Source organism: Metopolophium dirhodum, chromosome 7 (assembly GCF_019925205.1).
Source record: "Metopolophium dirhodum isolate CAU chromosome 7, ASM1992520v1, whole genome shotgun sequence".
NCBI classification, from domain to species: Eukaryota; Metazoa; Arthropoda; class Insecta; order Hemiptera; family Aphididae; genus Metopolophium; species Metopolophium dirhodum.
Window position 1 is genome coordinate 25,158,746 of NC_083566.1, and position 22,871 is coordinate 25,181,616.

The following is a 22,871-nucleotide window of genomic DNA, read 5'->3' on the forward strand; positions in this document are numbered from 1 at the left end:
TTGTTTTTAACACTTTTCTTAAGTTTGGTTTCACGTCTGTCTGTGATCAAATCTTGCGCGCTCGATTTGAGGCACTTTTTGAAGATGAAAAATTCTGAAAATTGGTATAGACCTTGGTCTTAGATGACAATACAATAATCCGTTGTCATTTTGGGACATGGACCAAAAAAAAAAAAAGGATTGTCCCCACGACGTCGCCGTAATATCTCTCGCAGATATTGAACTTTCTCTCTTCCCCAAAAAAAACCGCAACCTCTTACGAAGCAAGTATAGGCGTGTCCTATCCATTATTATAATATCTATGGTAACAACGGTAATTATTACCAAATAACATTATACCGGTATTCTGATATAGGTACCGAAAACACCGGATACCGATATTCTTTAAACACTACAGTCAGCAGTGAAAATAAGAGCAACAGACTGTTCGTAACTTCATGTTCTTAATTATTTACTTTCAACTAAAAAGTAGAAAATAAAAAATAAAAAAAAAAATTTTAAAAACACACTTTTCCATAAAAACATTTAAAAAAAAATTTTAAAAATTGCACTAAAAAGACAAAAATAATTCTCTGTACTTAAAAATAATGAAAAATTTATTGATGAAAAATTTAAAAGTGTGTGGTGCATCATACAAAACATTAAAAGCCGAGCTAAGTCTCACATACACTTCTTTGTTCAATCCTGTTTATAAGATAGTGACTGGCAGTATATGTCAAGTATAAGAGCAAAATAATGAAAAATTTAAAAGCCAAGGAAAGTCTCACATACACTTCTTTGTTCAATCATGTTTATAAGATAGTGACTGGGAATATATGTCAAGTGTATGAGCACCACACACTTTTAAATTTTTCATCAATAAATTTTTCATTATTTTTAAGTACAGAGAATTATTTTTGTCTTTTTAGTGCAATTTTTAAAATTTTTTTTTAAATGTTTTTATGGAAAAGTGTGTTTTTAAAATTTTTTTTTTTATTTTTTATTAGATTATATTTGGTTAAAATTAAAAACCAATATTGATGCATTTTGTATGTGTGAAATAATGAAAACTGATTGTTTACATTTTCAAGTCACCAACAAAAGGGTCTTTTGTAGTGAAAATGTCTATAATTTTTTTCTTGTATTACCATGACAAGGGGGTGGGTGATCACTGATCAGATTGAATTTAGCCATACCTGCGCATTATGCCTATGATTATGTACAAATTCGTAATTACAATCTTATTTAATTTGTATACAAATTTAATTAATTTTCTTTATAAAATATCCATATTTAATTTTTGCTATCATGCTCAGTAAAATAGTATTGGTACTAGTGATACTATAACCATAATAATATGAACTAATAGATACCTACTAGGTATAGTATAATATAAAATGAACGAGTATCTGGATCTGTAAAATTGACAACAATATCTCAAAATATAAACGTCTATTGTTCAAATAAATGATTTATTTCAGGTACTTAATCTTTTCTTGGCGTTGTTGCTGAGTAATTTTGGCTCGTCGAATTTATCAGTGCCTACGGCTGACAGCGACACAAACAAGATCACAGAAGCATTTGAACGTATTAGCCGATTCAATAAATGGGTGAAAACGCGTATAATGGACTTCCTCAAAGCACTCCGAGCGAAACTCACCAATCAGATATCGGTCCAGGCGTCAGGTGAGAAGTGCTTTAACACTAGTTGGACCAAGGATAAATTCATATTTCCCATTGAATGACAAAGTCATAATTTTTTATTTTTATTTTATCGGAACTCAACAGAATAAACAACGTATTTACAATAACAATAATGTACACATTTGATACTTATATAAACGTGTGTGCAATGTGTATATGCGGGCATGCATTTTATATAATATACACATTCCATTCTTACTCTAAAAACATTATTTAATATTATCCATCTAATTAATAGTTTATAGTTATACCTATTGATAGATATTATTAAATAAAACACGACAGTTCTAAATCCATCTTAATAATAATTATAATAACATGCGTAACTTATATTTAATAATTAGTGAATAAATGTATAGGTACCTACTGATAAAATATGTTTGAAAAATGCTTCTTTTAACCAATACGTACGTATGCATAATGTGTACACCGTGAATAAGATTATATTACACATTACACGTAGTACTGTGGTAGTAGGTATCAATACAAAATGAATACTTATAAATTCTCTACATTTGTGAATTCATCGCTCATAGGTCGTGACAGAGATATTGACTTGCCTGCTGACGAGACAATTGTGGATGTTATAGCGCCATTTAAAGACGCTAAGGAACCAGTGGAGATGACAATTGGTGACGGGATGGAATTCACAATTCCAGGTAATTTTACATCATTTAAAAAAATACTAGGTATGTTCCTTAATATATTACCTCAATAATTTGTTGATAAATAAATAAAATAATTTATCAATGAAAGTACAGTACAAATTACTTGTTTGTAATATGTATTTAACATAAAAGACATAAAGGGCTACTAAATTATTTTTTATTTTTTATTTTGGAACATTATTGTACAATATAGTAGGTATATATATCAATATATATATATGAATTAAAATTTATAGTTCTATGGCTTGGTGAAAGATTAGGGCCAATGCCACATTTGGATAAATTTGAGATTATTTCATATTTGCAGGATAATGTCATTAATATTTAATTATGTTACTTGTGTTAAAACGGACAACGTCTGGTACAGAATGACCAAATTAATACATAGGTACCATTGGCCATTTTTACTTTAAGAGATAGATGAGCATCAGTTTAGTAATATTATATTATGGGCCTATCTCGACATTGGCCACGTATTATCTATAGCCGTGACATTTGCCATTTCGAAATTAATCGATAATGCATGTGACTATATATATTTTAATGATTAAAAAAGTATTATTTTATATTTTAGTATTTTTCCAATGTTAGATACTTAAACATGGTAATAATAATATCTATTGTCCATCAAAAAGACCAATATGAAAATAAGATTAATATATTAACAAGTTTACAAAATAAAAATACTTCATTAAATTCAAAATTAAAACAAATTGTTTCATCAAAATTCCAAAACTTTAACGGAAAACACATAGCTGTTAGAATTTTATTATTTTTAAAAGTGAGCTATTTTAATTCTTTAACAATGATATTTTTTTAAATTGGCCATTTTTGCAAAGCAAGCCAAACAATATTATAATATATTTCTATAAAACGTAGATATAATCATTTTATGAAATTATATTAACGAAAAAAAGTTATGCTGTTTTGATAAAACCCTGAATTTAGTTAGAGGATTATTCATGTACAAAAAATTAATTAAAATATATAATAATATGGTAGTATATATGATAGGAATATGATAAATATCTGTAATTCCGTCTTATCTATACTATCCATAATTGTATGTGCATACAGGTGATGTAAAACAAAAAATAAAAAAGAATCAAGTTGGGAATTCAATTGGAAATCATCAAGGGAACAAAGTTGGAAACGATTACAAAAAGGAAAGTTTCGACCTGGATAGTTTAAAGTAATTTTTATACTTACTTATACTTACAAATAAGTCATACATTTTATAAATAATTCAGTTTTACTGTTTTAAAAATATATTACTTTCGGTATGGAATTAACTAGAAAATAACTAATAGTGTTCATTTTAAAACTGTTTCGAAAATTAATATGATAAAGATGAAAATTATAACTAAAAATAGGTACATAACTAAGAAGTAATTAATATTTATTGTTTATTTCACTTTCATTATTTTAATTTTTTAATTTTTTTTACATTTCAGATGCTAGCATAAAATTAACTCGGCTGTTAGAACCGCTTCAGCCGGCTACACATCACGCTGTTTAGGAAAACAGCTCACTTTCTCTCTTTTTTTCTTATGAAAATAATGATCAAATAAAAGAGAACCGAAACAAAGCACTGAGAATTTAAATTACTACATTTGTTCTGTAAGAAATGCCATAAATGAATTACACGTGCACTGTTATTGGATGAAAAATAACGATGTTTTTCTCCGTGACTACTAGGGATCGAATTATTACATTTCTCCGTGTAAATGTCAGTGGGTATTTTTTCTTTTCATCCAACGTGATTACGTGAATAATATTGATATGTCTCTAAGCGTTTAATAAATTGAAAACACAATCAAAAAAATGATTGGATAATTCAACTTTTCGATCCCTACCGTGCCAGATGTGATTTTTTTACGCATGTTTGAATATTTCCATTGCACATGCACTTACAAAAGCCTGTGGTGTTGTTTTAGGTAGGTCTGTGAAAATGACACTGAAGAGCTTAAGTTATACTCGCTAAAGTATATTCACACTTAAATTATTGTATACATTATACTGAACGTCATTTTGGTAACCTAAACGATAAAAACAACTTATTTAGTATTTAAGCTCGACACGCTTTTCAATATTGTAACACTATACAGTTTGACCGGTAAAACAGTTTTGTCTAATAGACTGTAAAATAATATAATACAATCAAAAATAATTATCAAAGCACATAAAAACATTCAGAAAACCAGGCTTTATTTGACAGTCCTTTAACAAGAAAGATAATTACTTATATATACATATGTATAATAATAATAAATACGCAGTTTAAAATAAAATGATCTGTGATATTTCTATATACGTCGTATCTGTGATTGAATTTTTATTTTATTTTCGCCCGTTTTTGTTTTTGTTTTGTTTTTATTTTGTTTTGTCTACGGAAAACCACTTTTTCAAGAGAAAGTAAAATAATGTACATAACAAACGAATTTATTTGTAAAAATGTTTATTAATAATAATAAAAAAAAATAATTAAACTAATATTAATGATTTATAATAAAATAATTTACTTTGTAGAAATTATTCATTTTCGTTTTGGCTTGACCTTGTACTGCTTTTATCCAGTCCTATAAATATAAATATAAATATATATATTTATTTATTTATTTATAAATATATTTATATATGTGTGTTTAAAATATGGGATTTAACATTGAACAAGCGATAACACCAAAATGAAAAGAAAGAAATAACATCAAGCGCTTTAGATAAATTTTATTTATAAATAATGAATGAATTTTGATATAGTTTTTAGTTAAATTTGTTATAATCTGTTAAGTTTTTAGTTCAAAATGAAATGTGTTAGGTAGATTAGAGTTACCAAAATGACGTCGCTTTCGCTTTAAAAGCATTCAATAACTATCAGTTTTTGGAGAGAACATAATATTTTTAAAAAACGAAGCGTAAATACTTAATATGACCTTTTTTCTTAAAGAACAAAAAAAAAACGCTTGACTCAATCACTCGAAAACCGCACAAATTTTGTAACGATGCATTTTTATTGGAAAACAACCAATTAAACTCGTCCTAAACGCACTGTTATTTTTAGATTCAAAATTTGTACTACTGAAAAAAAATATTGAAAAATCGTTTTGTTACACTTTTGAATATTGTTGAAAGTTTTAAGATTTAGAAAATATTGTAAAAAATTGTTAATTGATGGATGATAAGTATTGTGTAAACACCCTCTTACCTATAATTTTTGCTTAAAGGGTTAACAAAATTATTGTTTTTACGCATACTTTTTAAGAGACGTTATTATTATTGTTTCGGGGTAAATTTATACTAAACAAATTAATAACCAAATTAATTTAATTATATTGTTATCTGCTGTATCTGAGACAAGGACAACGCTGAATAATGTAAACAAAATATGTATGCGACGTTTTTCGCACCGGCATGTCCTTCCCTCTTTGGCGGTACGAAAATTGTCGGATAATATTGCCTACGGATATTTTTTAATAATGTACATTTCATATTTTGCAATAATTTGTTTGTCTCTTTAATAAAAAAAATTGAGAAAAAAAATAGTGTGTTCATTTAAATCCCACTATTTGGACCATACGATGATTCTTATATATTATGTATAACGTATTACAATTTACATTTATGGGAGACGGAGTGGCCGAGCGGACTAAGGCGTCGGTTGCGACGCGCACCGACGCCGGTTCAAAACTTCGGCTGCGGGTGGCATTTTTCTTCGGGCAAATTACGGTGTAGGAGAGAAGTACTTTGACACCCGGGCGACATGGCAGATACCTACGGGTGCCCACTAAAAAATACATCAAATCTGCCAAACTAACAAACACACGTGTTTAAATCTACAGTACCCTCCCCCACAGTTAAAAACCACCCAATGGTCTAAGTTTCCGCGAGTTAACTAATAAAAAAAAAAATGTAAATTTATAGTTTAGTACCTACTTACCTACCGATATTTACCTACCGTATTTACTACCAATTTTTCGTATACTTACAGGATCCTCCGAACATGATCAAAATTGCAAAAGTATTGAAGATTAAACTCAGTATAATATTTATTGTTTATATTATAATTAAACGATGGTTAATAATACAATTATTAATGTTATATTATTGTTATTATTATTATATTATTCGTCGTTACAAACCATCATTAGTTTATTGATTATAATAATACATTTTTCTTTTCTGTTTTCGACTTTGATGATAAATTAGAAACTTTTCTGTATCAAATCCTTGGTATTATAATTTTGTCTCGACTACCATATAAACTGCAATCACTATTTTTTTATTGCAACAGCAGCATCAGCTTATACAAAATACTCAACATTTAAATAAATACCTAGGTAATCAATGAAAACAAAAATTATTTTTTATTTCCAGTCACTATAGTTGCATCATATTATTTATATTAAATAATATCATCTAGGTATTTTTAATAACAACCTAATAATAATCACTGCAGATTATTGGTTTTTTGGAAACATAATATTTTTAATCGTATAAGTAATATTTTTATTTATTACGTATTGACAAAATAAAAATAATATAATCGATGATTTAGAGTACTTATATTAATTCGTATTGGCCATGTCATCGTTTGACAAAAACAATTGTTCTCAATGTCAAAATAAAAAAACAATTAAATTTAATAACTCTAAAAAACGGCAACCAACTGCTTCATTCACAGCTAATAATTTTGACTACAATATTCCTTCTACTTCAACTGCTCAATACGACCGACCATCCAGTCCAGAAGACGTCAGTTGTGTTAATATCAGGTAGGTAGGTTATAATATTTAATGTATTCATAAAATTATACTATGATCATTTGATTTTAGAAACATGGTTTTTTTGAAAAATTTATACAAAAATGTTCCCGAATTATCAAAACAGTTTCTGGAAGGGGTAGATTGTGCTGTTATCAAAATATTGCAAGAAATCGAAGAAAACCACAAATGTTGTGTAAAAAAAAAATCAAACAAACAAACACTAAAACGACCACCTAAATCATAATAATATTGAAATGTGACTTTTTTCACAAAATACGTTAATGAAATTTTCAAATAAATTAATAAACATTCATTTTTTTAAGAAAACTGATCATACAAAATGTTTTGGTTATATTCTTGAATTTAAAAAAAGTTGATCGCCATTTCAAAAATATTCTTATGACCATCTGTAGTATAAATTTTGACAAAATTGGAAATTCACAGATAAAAAAATCGATTTTTCATTAATTTTTTTGCTATTTTGTTGTAAGTACTTAAAAAGTATTAATCGTAGAAACTTGAAACATATTTTTTTGGCTACAACTCATTTACGCACATTTACCTTTTTTACAACTCATTTGCGCACAATTTACGAACAATAGAAACCTTTTTTAAAAGAAATTTATCCACGTATAGGTTGTACATAATCTGCGTACCTACAAATTTTTGAATTGGTCATTTCTCATGGTGGAAAATTATTACACTCAAACTAAATTTTCCTTCATCTTATAGGCTTAGTACTTTCTGTCTTATCGTATTCTGATGTTATATGACTTATATAATTTTTATAATTATATTATGACTACCTAGTGGGTTTAAAAATATTGTTTGAACTATTTATTTTAGAACAGCTTCCTTAGATAGCCATTGTTCACAAATTTGTCAACTTACAAATTACACAAATTACAATTAGGTACAATTATTTATATAAAAAGTCATTAAATTTAAAAATTGCACAAATTACAATTACAATTATTTTTCATATTAAAACATTAATTTATTTATTTGTTAATACATATTTAATATTTATTGGTAGGCGTTTGCGTTAAAAATTTTAAAAGATCAATTTTTGGATTTGTAGTAAAATATTATCATATTTTTTTCATGTAATTTTGTTTTTTTAATATTTCTATTCTACGCGCGGGTATTTTCTTTCTTTATTTTTAATCAATTTACAGTTAAAACTTTTACTTATACTATATTTTATATGATTATATACACAATGATATTTTAAAAATATATTTAGGTTAATTGTATGCTATTTCGTATTCATACCACAAACCGTAAAAATATATATATGCGTAAACGTAAATATTAATGTTCCATGATAAGTCGTTATTGACTCAAAAGTTTTTTCCTTTCATTTTATATGATATGAATATTAAATATAATATAATATAATATTATTTAAATACTAAAAATATAATAAATGCAATATTTTTGGATAATTTTTATGTCAGTTAAAATTAATTAAAATTTTTCACTATATGAATTGTGTAATTCATCAAAAGTAGGTATGCTAGTATGCTACGTATATATTATATCATTGATAATAAATAATTATAATAATAGAATATTCAATGGATATCTATTGTTTAATTTCTCATAAGAATTATACCTAGTATCATTCTGAGTTTCAAATTCATTATAATTATTATTGCGAATTGATGTAAAATTATTGAATGACATTATTTATTGTGTGTTAATTTTTATGTATTAACCTGTTTTTTTTTTTTCATTACCTATTTTCACGAAATCAACATACTGTATTATTGTAACATAACATACCAATATACCATGGTGGCATGGTGACTACCTTAGTATCCTAGTCCAAACCTCATTAATAGGGACCGGATCTGAATGCAAAATACATTATTTTTGACTATTCCCAAGAAAATTATTTTCAAGTATACAAAATCCATTTCATAAACATCAAAGGATCAAAAACTTAAAATAAACTTCTATTTTGCGTTTTTTTTATTATTTTTAGATTATTTTGTTAATGTTTAGTGCATATTAATACATTATACGAATATTTTAAATAAAACTTAATTGGTAATTAAAAATATTGTGTAAAAAAAATGTTGAAAATGTTGGAATTGTTCTTATATCGGCGTATTAGCATTCCAGAAAGGCACGTTGCTCGACAAACCGTGACAAACATTATACTGTTTAGTTTGTCAACAGTTTATGGTTTCGATAAAATATGTTTAACGATTTCATAGATTTTACTCAAAAGCGAATTACGTTTTAATATCTATGAAATTGTTAATATTATACTGATGCTTAATATAGGTTTTTCGAACGAGCGTAAACCGTCTAAATGATTTAATAATATTATTATCCTGATTTATTATAATACACCTTAAAAATCTATCCATAGGCCTTACACGACAACGTCTCCTGTGACATAATTCTCGTACCAGTCAAATCTTTGGGATTTTGTGGCTAGCGACCGCGAGCAGTTGTAATATTGTCCTCGCCACTTATAACAAAGCGTGTGTAATCTAGGTTTGATATAGTCAGATCTAGTCAGATGTAGTCAGATTAATATTCACACACCCAATTATCTTTTAAAGTATCTAGATAATTATTATGTTACGATTTATCTAATGTTTAGCTTAGATAAAAATGGGCTTATCTAGATAAATATTATAGTGCCCCTACAAAATTATAAAACCAATGTTACTAAAATTCTAATATAATATAAATTATTTTTAAAATTAGAAGAATATAATTCTTGTTATTATTTCCAACGACAATATTACGATAATACGAGAACCTGCATGCGGGCTTGCACTATACGTCGTTCTCTACTAGCCATAATAAGCGTATTAAAATCAATTAGGTATAAGTTTATTTTCCAATTCCATTTTAAAAATAAATTAAAATTAACTTCGTAGAACTGTATTTTAAAGGCTCAATTCGTTGTTATTATAAATATTATGTCATTATATTGATATAAATCTAATATTAGGAAAATACTAAAAAACAATAAAAATAAGTGTAAAAAATGATATTTATCTAGATATTTATATAGATAAATGTATTGTTGTATAATTTATCTTTATCTAGATAAATTACATTTATGTTATCTTTATTTTTATCTAGATAATATTTTGTTAAAATTATCTTATCTTATCTAGATAATTTTTTAGTTATCTATTCCCAGCACTGGAGCTATGATATTATAAATCCATGTCCAGCCGTAACCGCCCAGAGAAACATGTGCAGATATTATTATGTGCCTAAATGTTATGTGTAGCTTCAAATAAAGGTGTGACCATTGAATAATAGGTATATTATACCATCGTGTAGGTTACCTTTTACGCGTCGTTATCAGTGTTGAGAATATATAACGAAGATGTCATATAGATAAGCTACAGAAAATTGTATATACATTTATCTAGATTAGATAAAGATATCCCCAGCAGCGTAAACCCAGGGGTTAAACACTAGGTGTTATGGCCAAATCGAGTTATTGTGGCCTTGAAGACGGTTTCCGGGGGGCGTGGTAAATACTTTATCAATTAAATATTTCATATCAATATTATAAATTATTTGAAAAATGTCAAATAACAATATTATAATATTTAATTCATATTTCATAGCAAAATGTATGGCGTTATTCTGAAACTGCCAATATCATCCATAAAAAACTTTGAATAAATTAAAACGGTCGTAGTCCGTGGTCAATGAATAGTTTCCGTTTTATATAATATCGTAACAAATAGGAATACACGTTACCAATATTTAATCAGATTACGGATACAGTACAATTTTTCGAGTCCAATACTTCATACCGTAGGGATACACAAACCCGATCTGCAGCTGATCGAGTGTCTATTGTATATTGTTATGTGGTAAAACTGGTGGCATTTATTTTTCTGACGACGTGGTGGTAGTGGTGGTTGCCCACAACGTTACTAGAACAACTAGTCAATCCTATTCTGAAGGACATCGTTAGTTGGATGACCAACAATAGTTTAACATTGGCCCCGGAAAAATCGGAGTGTGTTATCCTCACAGGCAAATACAAACATCGCCATCCACAACTGAACATCAACGGATACCAGATAGAGGTGAAAATGTAATTTGTGATTCACGCAGGTGTGGTAGCAGCCGTGGCTAAAAAGGCAGCGTTCGCTCTGGGCAGGTTGATGCCCAATATAGGAAGCCCTTCACAATTCAAAACACAACTGCTGCAGATGAGTGTTGTCCATAGCAGGTGGCTGTATGTCGCTCAAGTGTGGGCGGAAAGCATCGTCGGGACAAGGAAATCGGAGTCCCTCTTCACGCAGTCCCAGAGGTGTGCCGCTCTCAGGGTCGCTAGGTGCTACAGGACAGTGTCGGATATGGGAGCTTTGGTCCTGGCAAGAATGCCCTCTGTATATCTCTTAGCCATAGAACGCAAATCAATCACCGGGCTTAAGAAGACTGGGGCCGTGTACTCAAACCCTGAGCTACGGAGGGAGACAATCCGTCAGTGGCAGGCTATTGGGACCGGACGATCAAGGGGAGTTGGACAAAGGTACTGATTCCGAATATCGAGTGATGGAGGTATCAGGGAAAAAAGTCAGTGAGCTTCCACATGGCGCCGACTCTTACCAACCATGGATGTTTTCAAAAATATCTTTGGTCTAAGGCAAGGGCAAAAAATCCGTCGTGTGTGCACTGCCCTGCAACTGTAGACACCACGGAGCACACGATTTTTTAGTGTCAATTTTAGGATAATGAAAGAACCGAATTGGTGGGCTCGCTGGGCAGGCGACCTCGGCCGGCGTCGTCCAGGATCTACTATGCGGTCCACCATACGAGGACCTACCGACGAACAAAGGAAGAGGATCCGGGAGAGTGCCTCAAGGATGACAAAGAAGTTCACTGAGATCGTGGAGTCAATCACGGTCAGGAAATAGTCTCAGGAGAGGGAAAGACAAAGGATGGAAGCAGATTAAAACCAATTGATAAAATGTAGTTAAGTAAGTTATAAGTTGTAGGCCGAAGGCCAACTGTCAGGGTCGTTAGAGGCCCCCATTCAATGTAAGCGTCCCTTACTAGTGTCGACTATTACCTTTATTCCCTCGGTATTTATAGTAGACTTACCAAAATTCCACAACGCATAGGGAATAACTTTATATGTGTCGTAGTGTTTTTATTATTTGAATAACATAAATAAAATTAAAGATATCAGAAAACATTAGGATTTTTATTGTTTTTTTTTTTCATTTAATTATTAAAAACTATTGGTAAATGCTATAAAAAAATAAAACGCTACAACCTCTTAATATAAATATGAAAAAGAAAATAATAACCGGAAAACCAAAAATCCAAACATGGTAGCATTTAAATTATTATCCGAAAATGTAAAAAAATATTTAATATTTTTTGACAACATAATATTATTATGGTCAAAAATTAATTTAATTTTAATCCACTTTATTATGACTAATTATTTTATATTCGTAGAATCAAAGAATTGTATTAGTATTCAATACAACAAAGTTTTTCAAATTATTTGGCACAACGTCTATACTTTTAAAAAGACCAATTATATTATTATTAATGCATAATTGATAGAGCTAAAATATCACAAATATATACAATTAAACCATTATGCTTTCATAACATAATATTATGCTCAGAAATATAAATAAATATCATAATCGTGACAGCCATGTAAGATTTAGGTAATCTGAATCATGTATAACAGGATACAGGACTTCTTAAGCTTATTTTTACTAATATATTTGAAAAATAAAATCATATATTATTTAAATATATCACGCAATTGCTTCGTTATTTTGCTCAGAATCGATACAAAATCAAGGCAAATTAAAACTTAAAAAGTTAGTAGCCGAGAGGTCAAAATACCAATATTATTAGGAAGTATAATTATTTAAAGAACTAAGGTCTATACTGGCTATTCCAAATAAGTCCCCAATGGACTCATAAAAACCACATAACTTATTGCATAACGATTAACAGTGACAATGTCTAAGTATCAATGCTTTAAACAAAATAAATTTATTTCAACTGTAATAATTTTTTGGACATATTCATGTGAAAATATAATAGTATTCGTGTATTTTATATTAAAAACTTTACATTAATAAAATTATGAAATTTGAAAAATAATAAACATAATAGTAACAATAATACAAGTATTTTAATATGGTGTGTATAAGCCGTGAAGTTTTGTTTGAGTAATTTGACTTCATTGCTGGCTACGAAACACTATGCATAGGAAAAAAATAACATCGTTAACATACGCATAATATCACTTAATAATCATTTTAAGCTCTCGTGTAAACCTTATATACTACAAATTATAAAATATTTTTTTTTTAATTTATATATATATATATCACAGCAGTTGGCCAATAGTAGTATTATAAGAGTGTTAAAAATGTTAAGTGAAAATCAAGAATATAACAATATAATATAATATGAAGCCTCAATCATAAATGTTGCCATAATAATCGTAATAAATATATTATAAATAATATCAATAATAATAATAATAATAATAATAATAATAACGTACAAAATTCATTGTTTTTGCAATACGGACTTATTGATTCGCGTTTTAAACGTCGGCGAGTCTTGAGCTTTTTGACGACGACCTTGAGTGAATGACCACCTTGTGACCGTTTTTGGTTACAAATCCGTCGCTCTCGACCAACACAGCGGTTTCACGACCGTCTGGTGAAGCGGCCCCGTCGCTCCGGTCGTCATCCGCCGTCTGCTCTTTGGCAGCCATCGTGAACTTTCGCCACGAGTTCTGTATGATAATTGCGCAATAAACCTCACGCATACGCCACAGAGACGAGCTAATTGGCTCGTATCCAGCCTCTTCGGGTCGCGTTTGCATCTCTCCAATCTCGGCCACGGTTTCGATGATGGGATTACCCTTCCGCGCGAAGAAGTCTTTGGTCAACGCGTCTAGTATGTCTACACAGTAGATTAGGTCACCCTTGCATATCGGTATGTCCATGGACACGATCTTGTACTTGTTCGGCTTGTGGATCTTCAGTGGTGGTTCCAGAATGTCTAGAAAGTCTGACAGCTGGTCGTATCGAATGTACCTGGTGCCGTCGGGGTCGAAGTGCTGCCATATTTCATAGTACATGTCGTAATCGTCGTCGGTAAGTCCTTCCTGCACGTCCTCTGTGGCCTGCGAATAATTTTCTAGAATGACCGCAATGTACATGTTTATGACAATGAGGAAGTTGATCACCAGGTACGACAGCAAAAACGCTGTGCCCACAGCACTGCTTCCACAACTTCCCGTGATACCCATCTCTAAGTTCTGTTTTTCACAGTCGTCCTCGTTTGTTATACCATCCAGTACAGCGTCCCAACCGGACGACGTAGACAGCTGAAAATATTTACGTATAATGTATTTGATCAATAACCTGATAGACTCGGTTATATGTTATTATATAATTATTTATAGGATCACATTGTTTTCATCAGACACGACGTTTATGAGACTGACTGTAGCAGCTTACCATGAAAAGAAGTATCATCGATTGCCCGAAAGTACGGAAATTGTAATCTTCATCCAAGCCTCCGTGGCTATCTACGTTCATAAAAAACGACATACCAAATATAGCGAATATGAACATGACGAGAAACAGTAACAAGCATATGTTGAATAACGCTGGAAGTGACATGGCTAAAGCGAACAATAGAGTTCTGATGCCTTTGGCTCCTTTTACTAAACGTAACACTCGGCCCACCTTGGCTACTCTGACCACTCGAAGGAGCGTTGGTGACACAAAATACTTGGAAATCAAATCGCTCAACACCAAACCTGTGGAAGTCAAATCAGGTGTTATGATCAGAAAATTGCTTGTAATATAATATTATTATTTCACTATATACCCGCTAAGGATAGTATGACAACAACGAAGTCGAATAAGTTCCACGGCTCTTTAAAATAATAATACCGCAATGCGAATATTTTTAGTAGACATTCGGTTGAAAATATAGCGATAAATATTTGGTTAAGACGTTCTAATACGTCAGTAAAAAGTTTGGTCTGTTGGTAATGGTCAAGTGTCATAGTCAACATGTTAAATCCGATGAACAACATGATTAGCATGTCAAACTTTTTGTCTGTTACGATTTGGAAGACAATAGATTGTGGCTTCCACTAAAATATATTTAAATATTTACATCACAACTATAGATATTCAAAAATAATGTAGTTATTGTATAAACAGTAAAATTTACCCTAGGTCTGGGAATTGCTTTGAGTGGTTTTTTGGAACTCATTTTTTTCATAGCATTGTAATACTTCTTTTGGTCCTCTGTCATAAACATCTCAAGTGAAGCACCTGAAATTTCATAACTTTATTCTAGATTAATTATATTTTACTGCAGACTGTAGGAATATGAAAGTTGACTAACACAAATAATCATTACCTATCCAGTATTATAATATAATATAATATATTTATATTTTATTTGAAAATATATTATGAATAAATAATTATACACTCCAACATAATATGTCTAAGAATTACTATTCAAATTGGTTTAGTATTTCAGTCTGAGAAAATTTCTCTTATTTTTCTTAATATAATGTTTCAGATGTAATATTTACTATTCAAATATAATATAAACTAGAAAGGAAGTATTTGCCACTCAAGTGAAAATTGAAGACACGTATCTAGCCCTCAAAATGTTTATAGTTCTATAAATAGTCCTGGATTTCGTAAATTTAAATTATATGAATTTATTGATTTTAAAATGGTAACTTATTCAGTTACTAAGTTTTCCTAATATTTCTTAGGTTACTTTAAAAAAATTTACTAAGACTGAATGATTCTGTATGTATATTATATTAAGGTACCTGTTTTTTTCTTCTGTTCGTTGAAATTGTCGATAATCACACCAATAAATAAATTAAGAGTAAAAAATGAACCAAAAATAATAAAAAATACAAAATAAAAATACATATAATTATTGATTTCACGAATTGGCTGTTTCCCGTACGCCTAAAAAACATATATTTATTATACATAGAGTGTTTTAGATACGCACACCATAAAGTAACATTAATATTGTATATAGTATTTAAATATTTGTATGCACTTACGTCTCTTGAATCTACAGCGTCCCTCATTATTTCCATCCATCCATTAAAAGTAGCTACTTGGAAGAGGCAAAGATACGCGTTTCCTACATGATCAAAGTTCATTTTAGAATTTTCCCATTTATAATTTTCATTTAAACAGACGTTTTTGTCGGGTATAATTTCGTGGTTCAACGTGTTCCCTTCCTTGTCGACACACTACATAAACATATGGTAGGTATTGGAAATATATATAGGCACATTTTTTAATAAATAGATAAGTTTTGTAATACCTTGTAATATTTGCCAGCAAAAAGTTGTACACCCATTATAGCAAAAATCAGCCAAAATATCAGACATACCAGCAACACATTGAAAATACTGGGAATGGCCTGTACTAACGCGTTAACCACCACCTGTTATAATACGATAATGTTACTACGAATACGGATTATAGTATAATGTTATCAAAACAAAACGAATTAGGTCATAAAAATATGAGAATATTAATAATTATACATGCTGTATAGTAATAAAATATGGTATATACTAATATACCATATTACCATGCACAGGATGTAAACCTCACAGCATAAACGTGCAAGCCAAACGGTGCGAAACTACAATAAATAGCGCAAAGGGTATGCGGGTTTTCATCTAAGTAGAATGACAGCCAAGTTCATACAAGTAAATATAATCGTTTTAAATATCTGCGCACATTAAAATAACTACCTAAATAATTCGAAACACGCGCAGACCATATACATAATATAAGTAGCTGTTTTATGTATACATAATAATATATTATATGTTGCCATACCTAATAATAATATAATATTATGATCGTGAGTTCAATAACATTATGGTTCATATTATAAATTGATAAAAAAAAATAACACCAATAAATATATATAGATATATTCAACCTATTGATAACGTTTAAAAAAAATAAAATCAATTAATTTCTTCGAGCACTACAGTGTTGCGAAAATGTAACGAACTTGATAATAAAATATAATTTTATCACATCTAAATGTTCTAGTATAGCGTTTGGAGAAAAATACCGAAACTATAATTCATAATAATTGTAATACAATAATATAATATGTATACTATATAGATATAAACAATAAAAATAATACTGGATTTTAAAACTGTATTTCATTATTATGTATTGTCGATCACGTACCCTCATACCCTGCATTCTAGCCATAGCTCGCAGTGGCCGCAAAGCTCTTAGAGTTCGCATAGTTTTGAAAGCTTGGATTCCACTTGCTCCCAACAAGGCAGCAACAAAATTTATCAGAGAAACCTGTGTGAAGTAGATCCATAGAATACGCATTATAACGGTATAGCAAAAAAAAAAAAAAAATGATTTAGCTGTGTTTCCCTTAAACATAGGTTTGTACGTTTCTAGGCATAGAAATAATAAAGTTTCTATAGTATAATATTCAACATAGGGCATCATCCGGTCGACCTTTGAACGATGTATAGTAACTATTCACATAGAAAATATTATATTCGTAAACGAATCCAACGTGTTTTTATATTATAATTAATATTATTATTGATTCGTTTAATAACAGCTATAGGAAGATCCCGACGGCCGTTTTGCAACGAAACAAATGCACACGCATACGCACACAAAATCGCATCCCAGGCAAAAAATCACTGCAAGTCAAATATTAATATTTTAACATCGTGTAGCAGCTGTTATGGCTTTGTATTTATTTATTGTGGCCACATAAGAAAAGTATAACAAACGCATTATACAATAATATAATATATAATAATATATTTAATGTCATATATATAATATTATATATAATATTTGTACACAATGAAAGAAAATAACACAGATAGTGAGTATAAATGTCCACATCACAAATTTTCCGACAGCTCGTACTTACTCTCATACCCTCCCAACGAGATACCGCTCTCAGGGGTCTTAAAGCCCGAAGAGTCCTCATTGACCTGAACGCTGGTATATCTGCCGCCCCAGCCCATATCGCTGCCAAGTTAACTAATGACAACTACAAGATAATATTATAGTGTCTGATGTGTACAAAAACAATGGCGCAGAACGGCGACGATAGTAATATTTTTCCTCTCAAAAATAGGGCTCAAAATTATTACACATTTTTTTTCAAACAAATTTTGAAGAACATTAATTAAAGTTTAGCGAGTATAACGCATGTAATAAATCAATAAAAACATTTCGTTTTACCATAACAATTATGAAGTCCAGCCAGCACCATGCGTTTGTAAAATAATTGCGGAAACCCAACGCCAACCACTTGATCAACATCTCCAAAAAGAATATAACAGTGAATATCCGGTCCATGTAATACAATATGTCTTGTAATACCGGTCGATGCTGAAGGTGTACATCTTCTAGCGCCTATGGATATATATTTTTTGTACAAACATATTTTAGCTTAACAAAGTAACTGTAATTTTTTGAAAACTCTAAATGCTCAAAATCTAGTTTTTGAAATGATATAAGTAATAACTAAATGCATTTAAAAACATTTTCATTAAAACTTATTAATAATATACTAAGCCCAATGTCATGTATGTATTATGTGACTAAAATCTGATTTTATTGAAATCAATAATAAAGTTATTTTTATAAAAATAAGAGACATTTTAGATTCTGAGTGGAGCGAGGAAGCTAGTGGTTTTACAATGATGTTTATTTTTTTTTATCCTGTAAACAATATTTCTACCAGGAGGAGTGCTTCGATTTAAACATATAATATCTTATCTTTTAGAAAATTGAACCAAGATTTACAGAGGTTACTTTTCGATTTTCTCAGTAGATTTTGAATGCGACGGGAAAAACCACCAACATTTATGTTTCTAACCTATTTTTTTTCAAACATTTTGTTTATCACCATTGAAACGAATAAAATTTAAAAACTACCTAATTCACACTAGGTAATTATATACAATTAATGGTTACTTATTAATACATATTTATGATGTATAAATTTTCTTTCGTCCGCTCAGAATAGTTTTTAATTGAATGCATTCAAATCAAATACTGTAATAATACACTGCCTATCCTATCCGAAGACCGAAGGGACGATGCACAAACTTTCACCACTGCTGACCTACTCCACCCCGCTGCAATTACCCGCTCTTTATAAAATTATATTTGATTAAAACAAAAAGAGGAAAAACTATTTTGAAGATGCTTTATATAATTTAAATTCGCATGGTTAAGATAAATATTAGTAAAGCGAGTTGTGACCTTCAATTTTGGTCAGTAATTAAAAATATTTTCTCTAACTGTGTATACTGTAGAAATACTAGGATTAACTTTTACATTTCAATAGTATTTAAATAACATAAAATATCTTTAATTTATAGAATATAATATAATATAACTGTCATTGCGAACAAATTTAATCTATAAAAAAAGTAAATGAAAGATTTACAGAAAAAATATATGAAATATTGATCCTAGTGCAAATATGAAATAAATAATAACTAATAAATTGATAATAAATATATACCCAATGTTTCTATTATTGTTGCTATTATTATTATTATTATAAAACTGCCAATGATTATAATTAATAGCACATTATTATTTATTATTAAATTATTAATTTAATATTAATCCTTGATATCATGCTGAATGCTATATTATAGTTCACGTACATATATTCTTGTTTCAACTTTTTAATGATTTAATGAGTCTTAATTGAGTTAATATGATATGACCTGGGAATTTGTTACTCCGTGTTAATAAAATATTGACAATATTATTATTTATTATATCTAGTAAATAACGTTACATGGTAAATTGATTTGTGTGCTATTGCCTATATAGATATTAGTTATTATTTATTAGTTATAACTTATTACTATATTAAATTAGCAATTAACATTGATATCAATGTTATTAGCGTTTTTAAACACTTAAATTGGACACTGGGATGAATGTGTCAATTTTTTCATGACATCGGTATTCGTGAGAAAAAGTAGGTGTATGCAAGGCCGTAACTGAGGGGGGGGGGGGGTCCAGGGGTCCGGACCCCCGCCGAAATTTTTAAAAGTAGAAAAATTTTAGCGGTGAATATAGTTTATAAACTATAAATTGTATTAAATAATAATTGTATATTTTTGTTAAAACAGTAATTTAAAATAAGATTAAATTTATCATTTTATTTTATTTTATACAAAACATTGTATTTTATATTTTATCTTTTTTTTGATTTGTGCTTTTGTAATGTGAATAATAATTAAATAGTCTATATCAATGTAAATTGAATATTATAATAATGACCTAATATGTTTTTAATAATGATAATAATACAATTTTATATTTTTAACATAAAAATGAAGTGTTTAGTATCTATATTTAAAAAAATGTTGGACCCCCCCCCCCCCCCCCCCCCGAAATTTTTTGCCAGTTACGGCCTTGGGTGTATGCAAAGTGTTCATAATATTTTAAGATAGGAGTGTTTGTGTACGTACCAGCGCCAGACTGCTAAGTAAAATCATTGTGATCACAGCTGTTTCGAAGTATTTGTTTTCGATAAGTTGAAATGTTTTCAATCTTAGCTGTCCCCACCCTAACCAAAATGGTGTTTCATCGTCACCAGCCAGGAATGGAAATTTTTTATAACAGTTCGGTGGAAAACAGTCTTCGGGGTATTCTTCTTCCTCGAATACGTCTTCAACCATTTCGACAGTACCTTGTTCTTTGTATTCGTCGTCATTAATTTCTTCTGCAGCAATCCCGTCATTACCTCCCAAAACTAAAACAATATTGACATTATTTCAAATAAAATATTTTAAGCGACCAAACACTACACACCGTTTTGGTTGGTTTCGACGTCTTCCTTACTAGGATCTTTTTTTTCTTCAGCATTGTGTAAGCTTCTTTTACTTCCTCTGTGGCTTTCGCTATCGTAAGGATCATGCTCATGGCTTCCGTAAGACTTAGTACTATTAAGACAATAAAAACAATGTTTTATCAATGTTTCATAAATTAATATAAACAACGATTAAATTATTATAGAACTACATTCAATTTGGCGAATTAAAATTATTTGCAACCTATATATAGAACGCAGAAGATTTGAACAATATTCAGAAAAAAGTACATTGAAGAAATTAAACTTATTTAATTTTAATCTTGATTTTTTTATTCTGTAAAATATTATATATTATGTATAAATAAAAATTAGAATGTCACCTTCTAGTATCATATTCGTATTTATCCTTTAGGTAATAGTTCTCGTCAGTACTACTTTGGTGCATTCCAAACGAATTATACGAGCTACTAGTCGGTGGCTTCTTTTTCTTATTTTTTTCTCCACGTATGAGTAACTCCATTCCATCACCTATAGTCACATCTAGTTGTTCTTTTTTATTCCTATAAATGATTCCAGCGTCCAGGAGTTCCTCTGAACACAAAAATGAGCAATGGCTACTTTTAATTTCACGCCGTACAAATAACAAATGATTATTATAGGAAGGTACTTACCACTACTGTATACACTCATCTCCAACTATATTATGTTGACCACTCTACTATGCTATATTAAAAACTTAAACGATTACATTACTATTTTGATTGGTAAACAAATGAAAATATCATATCTTAGAAATAATGTAAATAACACGAGAGTTAACCTACATTGTAATCCGGACTGGAGTCCATGTTATTGATTTTATCGTTACTGAAAGAGGTCGCGGGAGCGCTCCTGGGACACATCCACTTCCTTTAAATGTAATAATATTATAAATATTATTGGTGTATTCTGGTTAATTTTTTACTCTGTTTAGATGATTTAAATAATATGTGCATGTAAATATTTTGGAAACTTACAAATTAACTATTTAATAAAATAATAGGTACCTATATATTTAATATTTTACTCAAACACAGTGCATGTCCACATTCCGTTTTCAAAAATCGGTTTTACCGTACCTACATTCAAAACATAACAATTTTACTAAAACTTAGTACTAATTTTTAAAATTATAATTTAACCATTATTTGTATCAAAAACAAGTCGATTTGAGTTGACAATATATAAACCTATATATGTATAATTCATTGTAAAAAATGTCAAGAAATGTTTTTTCCCGTTAGTATCAACATAACATTATATTATATATATAAATATTATGATACTAAATTATTATAAAACATAACAAGTGTCCAACAATTAACAAGCTATACATTTTTAATTCCAACTCAATTCAATTAGTTCATTATTATTGATGACAAATTAATTTTGATGGATAGTAATTACACATTTTAATATGTATTTTAATCATGATACAAAACTAATTTATGTAATATTAATAAACTTCCGATCTTCAGTCCGAATTCATGTAAGAATAGTAAATGTTTTTTTTTAAGAGCAGTATGATTAATGATGAATGATAACGGAACAGGAAGAACTGATAAGTGATTTTTGGTGCATATGAATAAGGTTTGAAAATTCGACATTGTCACTATGAGGGATAAAAAAAAAGCAAAAAATAGAACATTAATATAGACAAAATAGTTTGTCAGTTGTGAAAGTGTTTTATATTCTGAGCGGAGTGATAAATGTATTGGTTTTACAATGAAGTGTGTCTTTTTAAATTTAGATTTTTTATTTGTGTCTGTCATCACTTTTTAGTAAAAATGCTTGAATTTTCTTT

The 22,871-nt window shown here is 29.4% G+C and overlaps 3 protein-coding genes across 8 annotated transcripts in view; 2 read left to right on the top strand and 1 right to left on the bottom strand.

Moving 5' to 3' along the window:
* Positions 1-5,876, top strand: part of LOC132948876 (sodium channel protein para-like) — a 71,936-nt gene extending 66,060 nt beyond the window's left edge. For 2 of the 5 annotated variants that reach the window (XM_061019557.1, XM_061019556.1), the window contains exons 21-23: positions 1,461-1,665; positions 2,220-2,342; positions 3,429-3,547. In XM_061019557.1, coding sequence (XP_060875540.1) covers positions 1,461-1,665; positions 2,220-2,342; positions 3,429-3,547 — 447 coding nt within the window. Of the gene's footprint in view, positions 1-1,460; positions 1,666-2,219; positions 2,343-3,428; positions 3,548-3,805 lie in introns of those variants that run through there. The other 3 variants (XM_061019554.1, XM_061019553.1, XM_061019555.1) reach the window with 3 other exon arrangements.
* Positions 5,877-6,080: 204 nt separating this feature from the next.
* On the top strand, positions 6,081-7,671 carry LOC132948878 (uncharacterized). Its single transcript, XM_061019558.1, has 2 exons — positions 6,081-7,123; positions 7,184-7,671. Exons 1-2 carry the CDS (start codon positions 6,933-6,935, stop codon positions 7,356-7,358), a joined length of 366 nt encoding a protein of 121 aa, XP_060875541.1. The 5' UTR covers positions 6,081-6,932; the 3' UTR covers positions 7,359-7,671.
* A 5,450-nt stretch (positions 7,672-13,121) lies between these two features.
* Positions 13,122-21,878, bottom strand: LOC132948585 (sodium channel protein para-like). Of its 2 annotated transcripts, none has more exons than XM_061019114.1 (13): positions 21,700-21,878; positions 21,409-21,619; positions 21,028-21,158; positions 20,685-20,968; positions 18,424-18,597; positions 17,386-17,508; positions 16,490-16,612; positions 16,221-16,415; positions 15,975-16,119; positions 15,353-15,456; positions 15,002-15,272; positions 14,626-14,930; positions 13,122-14,492 (listed from the first exon to the last, which is right to left on the bottom strand). In XM_061019114.1, the coding sequence occupies exons 1-13, from the start codon at positions 21,716-21,718 to the stop codon at positions 13,701-13,703; spliced, it is 2,877 nt and encodes a 958-aa protein (XP_060875097.1). In that variant the 5' UTR covers positions 21,719-21,878; the 3' UTR covers positions 13,122-13,700. The 2 variants fall into 2 exon arrangements, with proteins under 2 accessions (XP_060875097.1, XP_060875098.1); XM_061019115.1 differs by lacking the exon at positions 17,386-17,508 and adding an exon at positions 18,107-18,229.
* Positions 21,879-22,871: the final 993 nt, after the last annotated feature.